This window comes from Kogia breviceps, chromosome 15 (genome assembly GCF_026419965.1).
Source record: "Kogia breviceps isolate mKogBre1 chromosome 15, mKogBre1 haplotype 1, whole genome shotgun sequence".
Taxonomy (NCBI): Eukaryota; Metazoa; Chordata; class Mammalia; order Artiodactyla; family Physeteridae; genus Kogia; species Kogia breviceps.
In genome coordinates this window covers 62,802,998-62,821,049 of record NC_081324.1, presented here as the reverse complement: position 1 = coordinate 62,821,049, position 18,052 = coordinate 62,802,998, and the positions used below count along the sequence as shown (strand labels likewise).

Genomic DNA, 18,052 nt, shown 5'->3' with positions numbered 1-18,052 from the left:
AAGGCCCCCACCCACGATGGGTCTGCCCTGGGCACCCACGTGCCAGTGCTGTCCCACACTTGGCACTGGAGAAATTGCCCCAAACCTCTATGGACCTTCTCAAGGACACCAGTTTACCACTAGATGGACACCACATCCTGTACCCCTGCACCCCCCCCATACTCTGCACCCTGTGCCCATCACATGCTCAACACTCACAAAAATATTCTCCATGAAATACACCCCCAAAAGGATGTGTTGCTACTACTTAGGGTACCATTTTCTATGAGTAACCACCCCAAACACATTTTCTCTAGAACACTCACCAGCCCCCTGTGTCCTGTTCTGAAAATTAATCAGTCCTGGCACCTGGTTTTTCTGGGAGAAGTTACCTGCACTGTCCATCAGTCCCTGTTACTCCAGGTTAAATGTCCTGACATGAGAACGAACACAGAGCCACAAGGGCCTGAGGAGGCAGCAGCCATGGCTCCTGTGGCCTTGTGGGGTTGCAGGTGCCCTGGGACATCTTTAAAACCCTCTCCATTTTTTTTTTTTTTTTTTTGCGGTATGCGGGCCTCTCACTGTTGTGGCCTCTCCCGTTGCGGAGCACAGGCTCCGGACGCACAGGCTCAGCGGCCATGGCTCACGGGCTTAGCTGCTCCGCGGCATGTGGGATCTTCCCGGACCAGGGCACGAACCCGTGTCTCCTGCATCGGCAGGCGGATTCTCAACCACTGCGCCACCAGGGAAGCCCAACCCTCTCCATTTTTTAAGGTCAGACTGGTCTTTAAGAACTTGGATTCATGCAAGTCTCCTCCGCAAGAAGCAGACAACACTCGGCATTTCTATCTTCCAAGCACACATAACAGGAAGGGGCTGTATTTTCTTGGTTGTCCTTCTGTGGAAACGATATCAAGTCACAGACATAGACCTGAATCAAGTCGCAGAAGGTATATCACTGTCCTTGCCTGGCTCAGCCGCCCACACCTCCCAAGACAGGGAGAGCCACCTGCTTCCAACCCTCATGGATAGAGAGGCTGCTGGTCTGAGCACGTTCCCAGGAACAACACCTGGGTTCCCCCAGGGATCTAAGGAGAAAAGGGTCAGAGGGTAGCTCAAGTTCCTTTTTCTCCCATTTTTTAGAATAAGTGAATAAAGGAAGCCCAAAGCCCCAGTGAAGATGAAGGGATAAAGATAAGGAGGCAACACGCCCAGGCATCCCTTCAGAAACAGGTGCTGCCAATGTGAGGGTGAGGCCTCTTCCCAAAGAGGGGAAACACACCTCACTGTTCCAGCCAAGTCCCCCCAGGAAATCTCGGGGGCCCCTGACACGGGCAGACGATGTTCTGCTCTTCTGATGACGTGAACAGAACCAAGAGGTGTTGTGGTTCACTCTCCAGACACCCAGGCTGTCGTCAGCTGGCATCACACCCCGCATGGCACCCAGATGCCACGATGAGCGCTCTTTGCAGCTTGTCCAAAGCGGGGAGAATTTATGCCCAACATGTAGCTGACGGGACAGCAGGCAAGAGATTCAGGGAAGGGCGAAGCGTCTCTGAGAGATGGCTATGCCTTCGGGACGACTCAGAAGACAATTCTAAGAGCCATTCTGGGAAGTCAGCTCACTTGCTGCCTGTGGCTCCAGCTCCTGAACACAAGAGCTCATTCCTTCTTTTCCAGGGATCCTGTGCTTCATGATTAGTTTTCATCTTTGATTTCCTTTTTCTTCCCAGGCAGGAAGAAGCAAAGACCACCTAGCTTTCCCGCTGCTGTTAGCTCTTAGGACTTGACAAGAATGGATGAAGGAGTGAAAAAATGATTATTGCTAAACTTAGGTTGCTGAGAGTTTTTTCCAAACCAAAAGCCTACGCTGGCGTCTGCTCTGAGACGTAACTAAAAGAGCTCCAAGCCGGGTGGCTGATTCTGTGGTTGGGCCTGCGGGGGGGTACCTTCTGCAGGACAGGACACATGCTGTGATGACTGAATCTCAGCTCTATTTCTGCAGTTCCTCAAAGAGGGTCCCTTCCAAACTTTACTACAGACCCTTTTGGGTAATTTTTCTGAGGCAAATACATGACTAAGGACATGGAGTCCAACAACGAGGCCCCTCCCAGCTGAGCTGCATCTGCTCCACCTGTCAGTGCCCCTCCCCCCATAACTTCATCCTGAGAGCACAGACCCACCCCGCCCCCGCCCCATTCAGACTGTGAGTTTTCGTGGGTAGAAAGTCACTACTTACATCACATAAACCCCACTCCTGGCACTGGGGAAACACTGAGCAAAGCGACCATCGGAAGGTGCCGTGTCTCAGGGTGCAGCCGAGTGGGTGCTCACGAGGGCTCCACCTCCCTGCCTCCAGCACCATTAGCAGAGTGGTCGGTCACAAAAGCCAGCTCTGGAAAGTTCTCAGAGATTCATCAGAAAAGAAAGCATGCCAGGTGAGTCTCTAAAACCCTCCCTAATTAAGAGGCTAAATCCTGGAAATGAACAGTCAGGACACACGGTGTCAACTGGAGCAGCACCAGGCTCAGCAACACACATGACAGATCCAGTCCCTCGTCTGCATCCCACCGTCCAGGGCAGGGCGTGTCTGGGTGAGCTCACTCGGCGTCCTGCAGCGGCAGAGCGCAGTCTAAATCAACAGCACCATCCACTTACACCTTTCCCTTCACGCTCTCCCTAATGCCTGATATTAGTTGAGTTTGTACGAAAACTGATCCGAAAGAGAGGGCCTCTTCTCTCCCCCGACACTGCATCCCCCTCCCCCAGGAAGCAGGCTCGCATTGATTTCTGTCTGATTACACGAGGGCCTGCCCTGACTTTCCCGTTACTTAAGCCGGCGTCTCAGTGCGTGTCCTCAGAGACCGGGTTCCGCTCAGGCAGGGCCGTCTAGACAGTATTCATGACCCATCTGTCTGGCAGGCCCGCGGACGGCAAACTCTATTAGAACTGAAGCCGCGCCTCCCGCCCGCTCTCCCTTTGCAAAGCAGGAATCTGACACTGAAAATTACTATCATTGTTGCAGTTCTCAAAATAGCACTGCCAGACTTTCATTAACATCCACGCTAGACTACTAAATATTTAAAGAAGTGGATAAATTTCATCTGAAGTGGGACAGCCCCATACACATGAAAGCAGTAACAGAATCAAAATGTAAATCTAAGAGGTTGTTTTTATCCAGTAAATTTAGTGTCACAGCAGGAGGAAAGGAAGCCTAGGGTTTACTGAAACTCCCTCCCATTTGTTCTCTGCCTTTGTTTATTTGAAAAAGCAGAGTTGCCTTCCAAGACCTTACAAGATTTTAATTGACAGAAAACCGTCTTGGAGAAACAGAGGCACAAACCAAAGGGGCAGGCAGGGAGGGGCCCTTCTGGCATGAAGGAGGAGGGTGAGCCTGCCCCTCTGTGGGCAGCAGGGAAGCTGCTGCACCCTGACCTTGTTTAAATGCCATCCTGGGTCATTTACACACAAGCCAGTAATTGTTTTGCCATGGATTCTTTAAGTTGAAAAAGGGGTGGGCAGCCCTGTCAAAAGAACACACACTGCTGTGCAGAACAGCTTGGTTCAAGGCGAGCAGCCTCTATAACTGGCCTTGACCAAGGCAGGAGCCACCCCACCAACATCCCTGCCCTGGGGCAACACAACGCACTGGGAGACCATCCCACCCTCCCTGTGGAGACCATATCGGAGTGTGATCCACTGAGGGCATCTGAGGGGCCATAGAGCTCACAAGTCGTGGTGATGTATCAGGGGTACAGGGCTAACAGCCCACATCTGGCCAAGAGGGGGGGGGTCTGTGCTCACAGCAGGTGAAGGGGAGTAAGCAGTGGCAGAAATGGAGGCACCCTGTTCAATGGATCCCACCAGCTCCCATGTTCACATTTCCACCCTCCTGATCAGAAAGGAAAACGGAAAGGAGAACTGACTTCCTGCAGGTCATATATATATATAGGACACAGCTGGGCGGAACTGAAGCAGGGATTAATTACTCCATCAATTTGTAGAGGAAACCTGAAGGAACTCAACAAAACCAATGATCCCTGATACAGTAGGGATCCTGGGTTAATATTTTGGAATCTACTTGAAAATCCAGGATGAAACGAAGATTACCATCGTGTCTATATATCAATTAAAAACTGCCATATAAACAATTGCTCTTGGAGCCCTCACTTCTATGGGCCTTCATAATCATACATTGTTTGCTTGATCTCCACCCTACAAACCTTTAAAAACTGATGCGTAAATCCTTATCCAACTAAAAAAAATCATGAAAAAACAAACACCTAGAAGCAAAAACAAACAAACAAAAACCACAGCCTGAATTTAGTTCCTCGCTTCAACATGTTCTAGCTGGGTGACCCTGAATAAATACTTAACCTCTCTGGGCACTGTTCCCTAGGCAACCTTTCTAGATTTCTAGGTTTTGAGATAAATGACATGATGCATGTAAACAGCCGGCACTCAGCAAATGGCAGCTCTCTGCCCACCTCATCCCCATCCTAAGAAGCCACAGGCCTTCAGATAAACTCCTTGCACTGCTAATCATCAGAGAAGTACAGCCATGTTGCTGCTTTGCTTTCGGTAAGTGGTGATGAGATGAGTGGGAAGCAGCAACGAGTGAAGCGCCGGCTGGTGCGTCCTGGCGCCCAGCTGTCAACATTTAAGATGGGGAGGGAGTGGAGGGCTGGCCCAGCACAGCGCCCTCCGCAGCAGCATATGGGCTACTCTTCCACGGGGCCTTTGCTGAGAAACACGAACTACTTCGAAAGACAAGATTGAGGACAACAGCAAGTTTAATGTGGACTGTCTGTCAGAAAGTAGTACTGTGTCAACGTTACATTTTCTGGGCTTTGGTAACTATACTATGGTTATGGAAGAGAATGTCTTTTTCTTAGGAAATACACATTTAAGTATTTTTGGGAGAAGAGACATGGTGCCTGCAACTTACTACGTGCAAGGCATTATTCTAACTGCTTTACGTAAACTATTTTACTAAATTCTTAGAACAATCCTTTGAGGGAGATACCAATACTATTATTGTCTTCGTTTCACAAAAGAGAAAAATCAAGGTGTAAGGAGGTTAAGCAACTTGCCTAAAGCCACAATCAGTGAGTGGGGACTACAGACTGTAACTCAGGGCCTCATCTTGGACTTTCTAGTTGGAACAAACTGCAGGCCCAGCACCATTTGCAGGGCTGTTTACAGCACAGCCAGCAGCAGTACAAAGCTGATCCCGGGGACACACTGGCAGGAAGCGGGACCTGCGCTGGTAGACTGACCAGGTCACTGACGCGACAGGCAGCGCACTCACACGTGCCAGTGCATGCACACCTAATCTAGTCAAGTCTCCTCTGGGCCCTGCACAAACCAGCCCTTCCTGTGCCCCAGGAGGGCTTGTCTCCCAGGGGCTCTGCACTGGGAAACCGAAACCCCAGTAGAGCACAGGGCATCCTGCCACACTGGTGGCCACAGAATGAACCCCAACTAGAGTAGGGACATACTCCAGTGAGTTTGGGTGTTGGCGGTAACCAATATACACTGTAATGACAGACAATTTGGGGAACAGACCTTATATCCCCTCTCTCTGTGTCCTATCACGCAGGCTGCCAGGGCTGAATAAGTATTCTCACCCTCCAGGTCTACTTGCAGGGCACTAGGCCATGCAAAACACAAGTTTTTTTTCATCCTCTGGTCCGACTTGAGTTTTCAAAAATAATCACATTCAATAATCTGCAAAAATACTGATTTCACTATGCTGTACACCTGAAACTAACACAATATTGTAAACCAACTATACTTGCATAAAAAAATTTTCTTTAATTTTTAAAAAGCTTATCAAGTAGGAACAGAGCCCTATAGCTAATATAGAAATAAAATTTGCAGTTAAAAGCATTTGTACAAAGAAAATCCTAAGCCCAGATGGCTTCAATGGTGTATTTTATAAAATATTTGAAGAAGAAATAATAGCAATTCTACATAATCTCTAATCTATTGATGCATATAACACAGAGGAAAATCAAAATAATTATGCTGTATGAAAGAAACCAAACAGAAGAGTGCGCACATTATGATTCCAGTTATATAAACTCTAGAAAATACAAATCAATCTATAGAGACACCAATCCATCAGTGGTCGCCTGGGGTGCAGACAGGGAGGTAAGACAGGAAGGGACCACAGGGGAGTGACAAACATGTTGGGCAGATGGACACACCATGGTTAATCTGTGATGGTTTCATGGGTATATTCCTATGTAAAACTTACCAAATTGTAATTGCTAAATATGTGCACTTTACTGTGTGTCAATTATACCACAAAAGCTGTTTAAAGATAGATATATAGCCAACTGAAAAAACATAAAGTAAAAAAAAAAAAAAATCACATTCATCCATTCACTCAGCACATATTTATAGGGCCACACACTGTATACTATATATGCCATGCAATGTATACTATATATGCCACGTACTATGGGAGGCACTAAGGCTACAGCTGAAACCCTTGTAGTCACTGTTCAACTAAGGGCCATGCTGACAGCTTGCTGGGCAGTAGCAGAGGAAGGATAAATGGTTTTCAATTCAATTCAACAGATCCTTTTCAAGTGCCGACATGTACAGTCCGTGCTACGTTAGGAGTGTCAGGGCTTCCAAAGATGTGAGCATAGCCCCTGTCTTCAAAGAGCTTAACACCTGAAATCATTCTTGTCCACATGTGATGATGAAGCAGAACAGTCAACACCTTAAGAGGGACACAAGATGTTGTAGGGTTCCAAGCAGGAAAATTTATTTCTGGCAAGGGATAGGGGATCAGGAAACTGACCAACCTGATGTAACTGGCAAAACACTAAGACAGAAAATACCTAAAGAACTATCTGGTCTGGGGGTGGAGGAAGAAATAACTGGTTCAGCTTTGAATGCTCAGGAGTTGGAGACGTTTGGGAGAAGCCTTACAAGCAGAGTTGGATACTTCGTCTGGGCTGGAGATAAGAATACGGGCATGGCTTTGATGCCAAGTGGTGTCTAGAATTCCACAGACAAGGGCAAGGACCAGGCTGGAACCTGGCGGACAGAGGAGCCACCACAGAGAAGGAGCAGCTGGAGGTGTCCAGGGAGAACTGGACCATAAGGGAACAGAGAATCTCAAAGAGGAGATGATCAACCTTATCGACTATGGAGAAAAGGCCAGAAAGAGAAGAAATGGGGGGAAAAAAAAAATCCATGGGATCTGGCCGTGAACAAGCAACCCAGCAAAAGCATCCAGGGGAGAGCAGTGGTGAGTAAGAAGGGGCTGGAGACGATGGGTTGGGGCGAGCTGAGCTGCACTGGGAGGGAAAGGGACAGGGCAGGCCCGGCCAGGGCAAGCACAGGGGAGGGCAGGGGAGGGCTCCACCCCAGAACGGCAGGGACCTTAGGGCTGCTGGGGGCCCTCGCTAACAGAGGCCAAGTTGCCCTTGGGTCTGCGAGGCCGATGCAGCAGCAGGCAGTGGGCTCAAAGGCACAGGCGGTCAGAAGGCACTTGGGGAAGTCAGAGGGAGGAAGGTGAAGGTGAGGGGCCTGGAGGAGAAGGAAAGATCAGCCAGGGGAGGTGACAGAGCGGCTGGTGAGACCCTTGGTGCTGGGGGACAGGACCCTGCACTCCTGGAGTCTCACTTCCTTGAAGTTTAACAGGCCACTGAGAATCACAGAATCCTAGATAAAACTGGAAAAGGGAGGAGCCAATCCTGACTCCATCCTGGATCTGTTTCTTTTACTTTAACCTTTGCTGCCCGCTGCTTTTGTTCACTAAAAGGATACTGTCTAGCAGACCTACTAGAGAATGGACTTGAGGACATGGGGAGCGGGAAGGGTAAGCTGTGATGAAGTGAGAGAGTGGCATGGACATATATACACTACCAAATGTAAAATAGATAGCTAGTGGGAAGCAGCCACATAGCAAGGGGAGCTCAGCTCCGTGCTTTGTAACCACCTAGAGGGGTGGGATAGGGAGGGTGCGAGGGAGACACAAGAGGGAGGAGCTATGGGGATATATGTATATGTATAGCTGATTCACTCTGTTATAAAGCAGAAACTAACACACCATTGTAAAGCAATTATACTCCAATAAAGATGTTAAAAAAAATGGATAATGTCTATACACAGTGGCTTGCCTCAGGGAACCCTGCCCCTCTGCCTTAATGTTAAACCAAAGTGCCTTTGTTCAGGGAAGCATTTGGACCCTGTCCACCTGTGGATGGCTGCAAGAAAGAAGAAATTAACACATTCCCTCCTCGAGGCTGGCCATTCCAGGGGATATTTGCAAAACTTATGGCCTTTTTACTTTACTTCCTCATCTCCTCCCCCTCTCTGTGCTATGAAAGAAACTGGCATCCAAACCCCGATAAGATGGTTTTTCAGACACACTAGTCTGTCATCTTCTCTGTCTGCCGGCTGTCCGAATAAAGTCGTATTCCTTGCCTCAACACCTCGTCTCCCAATTTACTGGCCTGTCATGCAGTGAGCAGAGCGAGCTTGGACTAGGTGACAAAACCTGGGAGCTGGTCACACCCAAGTGCAGCAGAAGTTGTTCCTAAAAAGGTTCCGTGTACTCAACTAGATATTTTAATTCATCCGTTCAGAATGACACTGATCACCTCTGAAGCGCTAGAGGGAACCTTCTCGTTATTAAGAAAACTAATGCATTATGAGATCCACTTCCTGGTAATCACATAGTAAATGGGAGTTTCTCATTATAGAAGTATCCCCACTAGTAAATGGAGAAAGAAGGGCAGAATTAGGTCATGACTGCTTTGCAACCCCCCAATATCTGATGATAATCACATAACAGGACGAGCCCCACGATGTGAACAGCAGGACCTCAGAGTGGCTTCAGTCACACCTGAGCCTCCCCAAACTTGGAGACCTGACCACTGACAGACAGGAAGCCTGAGGGGCGGTGAGCACACGTCCTGGAGAAGCAGGGCACAATCTGGAGCGTGAGACACTGCCACCAGACAGTCCAGACCTTCCACCCAGATCACGGCGGTGCGGGGGGGCGGGGTGCGTGGCGCAGATAGGAAACACTCTTCAGGGGACAGCACAGCATCCTGGAACAATGCTTAGGGCCCCTTTGGATACTGCTTCAAACAAACTGTAAACAGAACAAAACAATTTATAAGACAGCTGGAGGAATATGAATGTTATTAGAGAATTATCATTAATGAAATAAACAGAAAAAATAAAGGTCCGGTCTCTGTGAAGCCTGGCTGTGAATAGGTTTCTACATGGTTATGAACATGGTCCCAAATACACAGTGCTGATGTTCAGTGACTTGCTGTGCGGATGTCTCTATACACTGCATGTGACTCAAGATGTCACGCTGACACCTTGAACTCACAGTGCTGTGTGTCGACTCTATCTTGACAAAGCTGAGTGAGGGATGAAGGAATAAAGTCCAGGGGAGGTGGGGAGCAGACAGCCAGACATGGGGCAGAGGGGAGCACAGCTCGGTGACAAGGAGAGTGCCAGTCTCTTTGGAAGAAACTGACGAAGGTGGGAAGAGCTGGAGAGCTGGTTTGGGAAGAAAGACACTCACCTCAGATTTTAATGTGCTGAATTTATCTTATTTGGTTGTTATTACCCTAAACAGCCCTGGGGAAAAAAACCCAGCTTCCTCCTGAAAAGTCCTGAATTTAAAATCCTGGCTGAATCGGGGAACTTTATTAGCATCAGCTCATCTGACTTTGAGATTCAGGTTTACTAGGCCACCAATGAAGAAAGAAGCAAAGAGCCACCAGTAATGGTGAGAGTGCCACCCTCTCCTCCCACACACACCCCCATGTCGGACCACCTCATTCACTAGAGGTGAAGCTGTCGCAGGGACCCCTCTGTGCTCCCCAGCTCCAGGGCATGACTCCTGAGCAGTGACTGAGGAAGGCCTGCTCTTGCCAACGCCTTCAAAGCACATGGTTCCTCCAAGGCTGCTCAATGCCTGCTTCTCAGAAGCCAGGGAAACTGCTCCCGCCAACAAGATGTGGCACAGGGGCTTCAAAGGGTAGTGGGTTTGCAGAGCCAAAGCCCAGTGCGCAGGGCCAGGCGACAGGCAAGCTGTGCAGCTGGGGACCCAAGGTCTGTCCCTTCAGTGACAAGAGCAGGAGGTGTGGCGTGACTGGCTTGCTCTCTGCCTCCAGCCACCCGCCAAGGCCTCGCTCACCCACACTCCACCGTCCTTGGCCCTGACACCCAGCACGCCTCCTCTGCGAAGCCACCGTGACCACGTCCCAGCAGAACGGTTCTCTGTGGACTCCTGGACCATGAATTGCTGGGACCACTCAGCTTGGTAGCCTGTGTTCATGTTGAGTCATCTTTGTATGAGTGTCTTTCGGTTCCCCAAGCTGACTGTCAAGCACCTTGATAACAGGATCTGTTGTCCTGCATTCCCCAGAATGCTTGGTACAATGACCAAAGAAGGCATTTACAAACTGTATCTGTAAATATAATAATTTGCGTAATTTTATTTGTATAAATAATAATTTTTCCCCATAATTTGTATTTTTAGTGCTCAGAAGTACAATTTGGGGGGGGGCTTCATTGGGTCTTCGTTGCTGCGCACGGGCTTTCTCTAGTTGCTGCGAGCGGGGGCTACTCTTCATTGCGGTGCATGGACTTCTCATTGAGGTGGCTTCTCTTGTTGCAGAGCATGGGCTCTGGGTACGCGGGCTTCAGTAGTTGTGGCTCGCGGGCTCTAGAGCACGGGCTCAGCAGTTGTGGCGCACGGGCTTAGTTGCTCCGCAGCATGTGGGATCTTCCCGGACCAGGGCTCGAACCCGTGTCCCCTGCATTGCCAGGTGGATTCTTAACCACTGCGCCACCAGGGAAGTCCCTCAGAAGTACAATGTTTTGATGGAGGAAGAGAAAAGACATGGATAAAGCTGGCCACAGCATTTCCCTCTTCTGTAAAAAGATGAACCAGCAAGACGCTTTCCCCGTGAAACACTCGGCACAGCCCCTTCCCCACATCTGTGCAGGGCCTCGTGGCCCACAGAACCAGGGCCTCACCTCAGGTCATGGATCAGCAAGGCAGAGAAGCAGTGAGACCACTCAGGAAGGAAAGGTTTCTTACAGCTACTATAAGGGCTTCTATTATCATTAGCATTGCTGCCTTCACAAATGACAGTGACATTTTCTTTCTAACCTTAATTCATTCTAAATTTTAGAAAATATGAAATGAGAGAGAGGACCAAGACACCTGAGCCAGGGTGCATGCCCACAGCCAACAACACAGGTAGAAAACTGATTCCACCCTGCTTGAACCTAAGTACAATCAAAGAGCAGAACACTGAGTGTTTCCCTTACTTGGGTATACAAAGCAGATCAAGTAAATGACTATTGTTCTTAGACAGGAATACGGAGAAAGCACTCTTTGTTTTCTTAGAATGCATCAGTCTATAGACAAGAAGTCCTGTAATATTCCAAGTTCCCAAGGCAGGGAGGAAGTGGCACCCCCAACAGAGGTATGCCTGCTGCAGCCGTAAGCTGGTGGGCCCTGAAGACCCCCTCCCAAGTGGAGAGCATCCAAGCCCTGCCGGGCAGCTGAGGGGGAGTAGAACAGCCTTTGCTCTGTGCTCTTGCTTGGCAGACCAAGGGAAGGAGAGTGCAGTCATTCGGTACCCGATCACCCTCCAGCAGCACAGAGGACAGAGCAGCCATAGCAAACCCATATATGATGAGCGGACCCTGAGCCAGCAGGGGAGTGAGGACTGTGGGCCAGGCCCAGCAAGCCCCCTTCAGCTGGCAGCTCCCCAGCAGGCCTTCCGCAGGGGCAGAGGAGGTTGGAAATGCCCAGAACCTCTGAGGATAAACTCGCCTGTGGATGCCTGGAACCCACGCTCCAGCTGAAGGAGGCTCTGCCATGCAGACAGACGGCAGCAGTCACGGAGGTCCCCTCCCCAAGACGTCCCACACGGCAAGCAGGGACAAAGACAGCAATGAGACGATGATGCAGACTGCACTCTTCATGTGTGTTATTTCATGTAAATCCTCATAGCAACCTTATATGGCAGAAATTATTCTTATTTTGTAGACAGAGAAACTAAGCCTTAAAGGGGTTCAGTTGCTTCCTTAAGCTAGAACTAGAGCCCAGGTTAACCTGAAGCCACAGCCCTCATCCTGCTCTCTGTCATTGTGTCTCCTGACTTTCCAATCTTCTTAAAAGACAGCACATTGTAAACAGCCTCCCATTTTGGCTACAAGGGCACAAGCCTAGTTACATCTGAACACTAGGGACCAACAGTTTGCCAACAGGATCTTAAGATTCCTCTATTAGGATACAAACTACTATATATAAAAAAGATAAACAACAAGGTCTTACTGTACAGCACAGGGAACTATATTCAATATCCTGTGAGAAACAGTAATGGAAAAGAATATATATATATGTACAACTGAATCACTTTACTGTACAGCAGAAATTAACACAACATTGTAAATCAACTATACAAACTCTCGGAGCTCCCTGGGCAATGCTGAGCCATTTACAGATGTAACTGCTTCACCTGGCTTCTAAGCAAAATTAAAGCGTTCACATTTTTTTAAATGAATGGAAAAGATATCTGGAAATCTGCTTTATAAACCAGGAAATACTGATGAGAAAGGGGGAGAGGCTGGGAGGAAGGGACACCACAGGACTGCAGCAGTGGCAGGACCTACATGAAGGGGAAACACCCCCGGGAAGTGTCCCTGGGCAGAGGCCAGAGGTGTGTCCTGCCTGCTTTTCACAGGAGCTCCAACCGGGCAAGACCCCACGGAGGGTCCTGATGTCCTACCCACCATCTGTTGTGTAAGTGTGTACGTTACTCAAGTCTAGAGAACACAAGTGAGATGCTGCCTCCACTCTGCTCTTCTTCTAAGACCCAGGCTTGAGGCTGACTGGCCTGTATCAAGTGCTCGGTACCAGCCAGACTCTTAAGTGCTTCCTGTGGACCATCCCACTTAATCCTCATGCCCCCCATGCAGATGAGGCTCAGAGCTGCTGGACAGGGCCACGGCAGGCATGGCTCACTGAGGGGTCCCTTCCTCCCTTGGGTCTAGGCAGGCATACTGAGCAAATTACAGTGTTGATGACCACAAAGGCTACTGCAGAAAACACCGCCGGAGGAAGCACATGGACTAAACACCAAGAAAGCACACAGCTCACCTTAAACTGTCTTCTCAAAGTATCGAGATGGGACTCTATAAGAACGCTCAATATAAGAAAATGCAAACTGACACAACAGAAACGACAGCACAATTAGACTCCCGATTTAGCAGGAATAAGGAGCAGGCTTAAAACTCACAGCTTTCCCCCAACATAAAAACACAGTGGGAATAGAGAAAACTGCTTCTCTTTTAAAATCCCCTCCCATTTCACATTATAGGATCAGTGTTACGTAGTCTGATCTCTAGAACAAAAATTTTAGAATCTGTAAATAAAAACAAATGTAACTTCTTACAATAATGTCAGTAAAAGTGGGGAGAAGCCACGTTTCCTGAGATGATCTCAGTGGGAAGACCCCTGACGAGGGTCAGTACTGTAAAACATCCGTGACCTCAACCTGCTTCCCTCAGCCCAGGAAACACAGGAGGCAACAAGCCACTTCCCTACGAGAAGTTTTCCCTAAGAGAAGTTCAGCAGTGTTTCCAAACCTCCTTCTTGCTCCTTCCTCTTCATAAAAGCCATGAGAACAAAAATGAATGAACTTTGTACTCAGATTTCCCCTTCTTCCAGTTCAAGAAATGCTCACAGCCTCAGTCTGGGGATTCACACAGGGAAACATCTCACTCAGGCTGCTTTCCGTCCAATATCAAATAGAAAAACACATCATCACAACCTTTTTAAAAATTCCCATATAAACTTTTTCTATTTTCTTATTTTAATTACATGTTTAATTGTGGACTCTCTATGTACCTTTCTTTGCTTATTTAAAATTATTTTTAAATTATTGTTTAAAATTACTCTAAAAAATTCTACAAAACCAGTATGAAGAATACTAAGTCAATATATTATTTCTTGGGATCAGTCAGTGCTTCTAAGATAAGCAGTAGAAAGCCTCTCCCAAAACACAGGCCGCTCAAAGTGGAAGGAACTTCTGACTCTCAGACACACCATATTTCTATCCTAAAAGAAAACATTCCCTTTGTGAAAATGCAAACCTCTTCTCTTAACCAAAAAACAACATCCTTCGCACTTCCCCAGGTCGCTGCCTCCTAACCATCCCCAAACACAACCCAACTGAATGATACCAAGGTGAGTGGGAGGGACTTACAGCTGAAGATGCCCGGAGGTGGATGTTCAGTCACCAGGAGACAGTTTTCTTCATCACTGTTGTCCCCACAGTCGTTCTGTTGGTTACAGACCAGTGAACCAAGATACAAGCATTGCCCGCTGGTGCAGGTGAATTTGCACTCTGAAAAGCACAATATAAAGCATGCAGTTGTCAATGCCAGCCTGATGCTCTTCAGCTGCTACTTCTCCTTCCCTATCTGTCTGCCGTGATGGTCTGGGCACTCAGTCTACCTGGAGAGCCCAGGGAACAGAATGCAGACAGGGACTCTTCCGGTAAGAGCTCAGGGGCACTCGGGGCCTGCCATACCTCACTCACCCCATGCCTCTGACCCACAAAATAGTAACATGATGTGCCCAGCAAGTCATGACTATGGGACTCTTCCTTTGCTTGAAAAAATCCTTGGCGGTTTTCCCCACCACCAAGGATGAGGGAGCTAGTGCAGCAGCAGCCCGGGCGGCAGCAGGACTCAGGAGCTCAGGCTGGAGAAAAGGAGGCTCATACATTTTATTTCCAACTTGTCACTGGGTGTTGTGAGGCTCTGGGAAAAACATTTAACCTCACTGGTGTTCGTTCATCTCATGCCTAAGAAGAACCAGGTTTATTACCAGGCAGGGGCAGCACTGACTTTATAACATAAAACATGGGAACACAATGTGTGCCCTCCGCTGAGAAGCATCTGTACCAAGGGCCCTGTAAGTGACTTAAAGAACAGGATGGAGCCCAACCCAATGCCTGTAGGCTTCACTGAGCATGGGATGTCTGCAACCTGTGCAAATCAGTATTTGAAAATGGAATTTACTTTTATAAGACAAAATAAATTTGCAAACTTAACACATTACTATAAATTTACGCAATTAAGGATAAAGGAAATTACATAATTACATACACATGAGTGCATAAACATCTATGTATATCTTACATTGAGTATCACCCTAATTCTGACCAAGAGCTTTTCCCTAGGAGCACCCACAGAAGCTGGTGGGATTCACACAGGACATCCCACTCAGTGAGCAGCCAGTAGAAAAAACCTCACAGAAAGCGACCAGGACCCCCACTGACACTGACCATCACAGCCTCTTCATTTCTCCTTGGTTTTGTCTGTCTAGAACATGGGTGGCAGGTCCTTTCCACTCTAAAATTCCATTGTTCAAATAAATAATAAAAGGCTAGACATCAGCACACAAGACCTCCACCCACTATGCTAACGACACAGAGGGGCTGCAAAGAGAACCCCTTATCTGCAGTAAAGAGACAACTTAAATCCTCAGTATTTCTGCAACCCAGTATGAAAGTGCCATCACAATTCTGTGTTCACATCTTCCTAACAGAGTCTAGAAAGAGACAACAACCAAAGCCCTGAGCTAGTTCAGACCCACACGTGAACACCCCCAAAATGCACATCCACAGCTGGTGACTGGCTGCAACGTCCAGGTGAAAACTCCGTGTGCTGACTGTGAACCAGGCCACACGTCAGGAGCTCTGCTGAAGCCCAACTCTGCTGCCATAAGTGGCACAGACTCAAATCCAGCTGCTTGAAATTACATTAATGAAGTGACTTTTTTTTTTTTTAACTTAATGGAGAAAATGGACGTCAAGGAAAGAATTTATCTTCCTTTCCAAAAGAAATATTGGAGTTTGGATTACTACCCAACATGAAAAGGACATTAGCCAAAAACAGTACTCCTGATGTTGAAACGGTGATTGGAAAGAAGGGAACACTAACCTAAACTGAATCAAACTCCAAGTAAAAAGTTAAGCACCACTGCGGTTTGAAAGGATCCCAGGTTAAACTCCCATGTTCAAGTTCATGTGGAACTTTAAACGAGCGCAGAAATGAAACCACATCCACACTTCACTCTGATCTCAGCTTGTTTAAAGGAGACCCTGTCTAGAGTAACAAAATATTTTCAAGGAAATGAATTATGTGATTCAGTTATTCACACAACCAGTATTTTAGCTCCTTCTGTGTTCAGTGCCAGGCCCATAGACACAGAAACACAGAGATGAAAGAGCAAGCCCTCTTCAAAGGACTACAACACAAACTTTTGTAAATGTGAGCAGCAACTAACACACGTACTCACTCCTTCCGAGGACCCATTTTCCTTCTGTGTGTCCCTCACAGTGAGACCTCTGCCCAGCGAGGAACGGGCCCTTGGTGAGTCACCTGTTTGTTGAATAAACGTATGACCTCATATGAGCCTCATAAGAACCCTGTGAAATTATTAGGGTAGATACTATTATTCCCATTTTACAGATGAGGAAATGAAGACTCAGATTAAGTGACCTGCCCATAATTAAACTGCAAATAAATGGCAAAATGCAGACGTGTGTCCAGATCCTCCACCTCTGGTCTCAGGCTCTCTAATTGCTGCCTCTCAGTTTCCAAATCTGTTTTCATGAATGTGTAAAATTCATTTGTAATGAGGATGACATGTATGTAACAAAGTTCTCAAAACAGTTTATCTTAAGTAGGCTTAACATTACTCAGAATGCATTAAAAAGGCTTGTGCTACTGACGTGCTTAGAAAGCTTTTAGTTCTTAGATAATGGAAATACCAACATCAACCCACTGAATTTCAATTTCATAATATCTAAATCTTCTCAATGGTGAGTCGTTAGCTGAATATCAAACTAAAAATCTCTCTATCTCATGGCCACTTGAATCAAAACAACTGAATTGAAATTTTGCACCAACCTCAGCTTCTTGATATATCTAGAAATCTGCTATAATGTTATTAAGTGTTAAAGATTAATGCTAAAGCTGGAATGAAACTGCAGACCAGAGTCAAATGCCTGTCCAAGGTAACCTAACTGTATTGATCGAGGCAGGCTTCCAACTCAGTCCTGACTCACCCTGCAAGAGCATCTCTACCACACTTTCTACCCCAAAGCCCAGTGTGTTCAGACATTAGGGGTGGTCCCTAGTAACTAGGTTATTGTGATAGTTCAAACAAACTAAGAACCCCAAATGAGAGGCTCTAACCATGACCGCCTATGGAATCCCTGGGCTGATCTTTCAACACCAGCCTGGACCACTGTGCTCCCTGGCGTGAGGTGTGGCCTGGATAGTGGGGGGTTCCTAGGGATCCTTAGACTGATTCTGATGGGCAGCCAAGAAAAGCCACTGCCTCATGAGAAGCAGAGAACTCATTCATATGAAGCCCTCACTCTAGCTAATAGTATTGTGTAGCTAGTATTGGAATATTTAGTTGGTATTTGCTAATTTACTTAAAAAAAAAAACAAAAAAAACCCTAATATCTTAAAATGGGCAGCTATTTTGACGACTCCTGGATATAAGGCCTGGTTGCTATAACTTTGTACTGTCAATGGGATATTTATTTCAGAAACTGGGACCACAGGTATGACCTGCAAACTACATTTTGACACACTACAGAGCCAGGAAACATCCTCAATGAAATAAAACAAGTCAGAGAAAGAAGACAGAGGAATTTTTCCAAATGTTTTCTTTTATTTTGTCCATTCTTTGTGGAACTTGTTGAGTATTCCTGCTAAGCAAGAAGTTGAAGGAAATCAAAGACTGTTAACATCAGAAACATTTTGGTTACAAATTCATGGTGATTTCAGATGTATAATATTGGAATAGAATATAGAATCAACAACCAGGAACCAGTTTTTCCTGCAAGACCTATATATTTAATTTTAAAATTTGTAATATTTAAATAATTCCTCTTCTTTAAAGTCAGGGTATTTTAGGTAAAGAAAATGGCATTCCCTTCTGCAATAATTCTCTATTTGATTTTTTTATTTTAAAAAA

The 18,052-nt window shown here is 47.0% G+C and overlaps 1 protein-coding gene across 1 annotated transcript in view; it reads right to left on the bottom strand.

Moving 5' to 3' along the window:
* LDLRAD4 (low density lipoprotein receptor class A domain containing 4) overlaps positions 1–18,052 on the bottom strand; it is a 276,397-nt gene that overhangs the window by 89,077 nt on the left and 169,268 nt on the right. Inside the window, 1 exon segment of the mRNA XM_059039880.2 lies at positions 14,256–14,396. Coding sequence (XP_058895863.1) covers positions 14,256–14,396 — 141 coding nt within the window.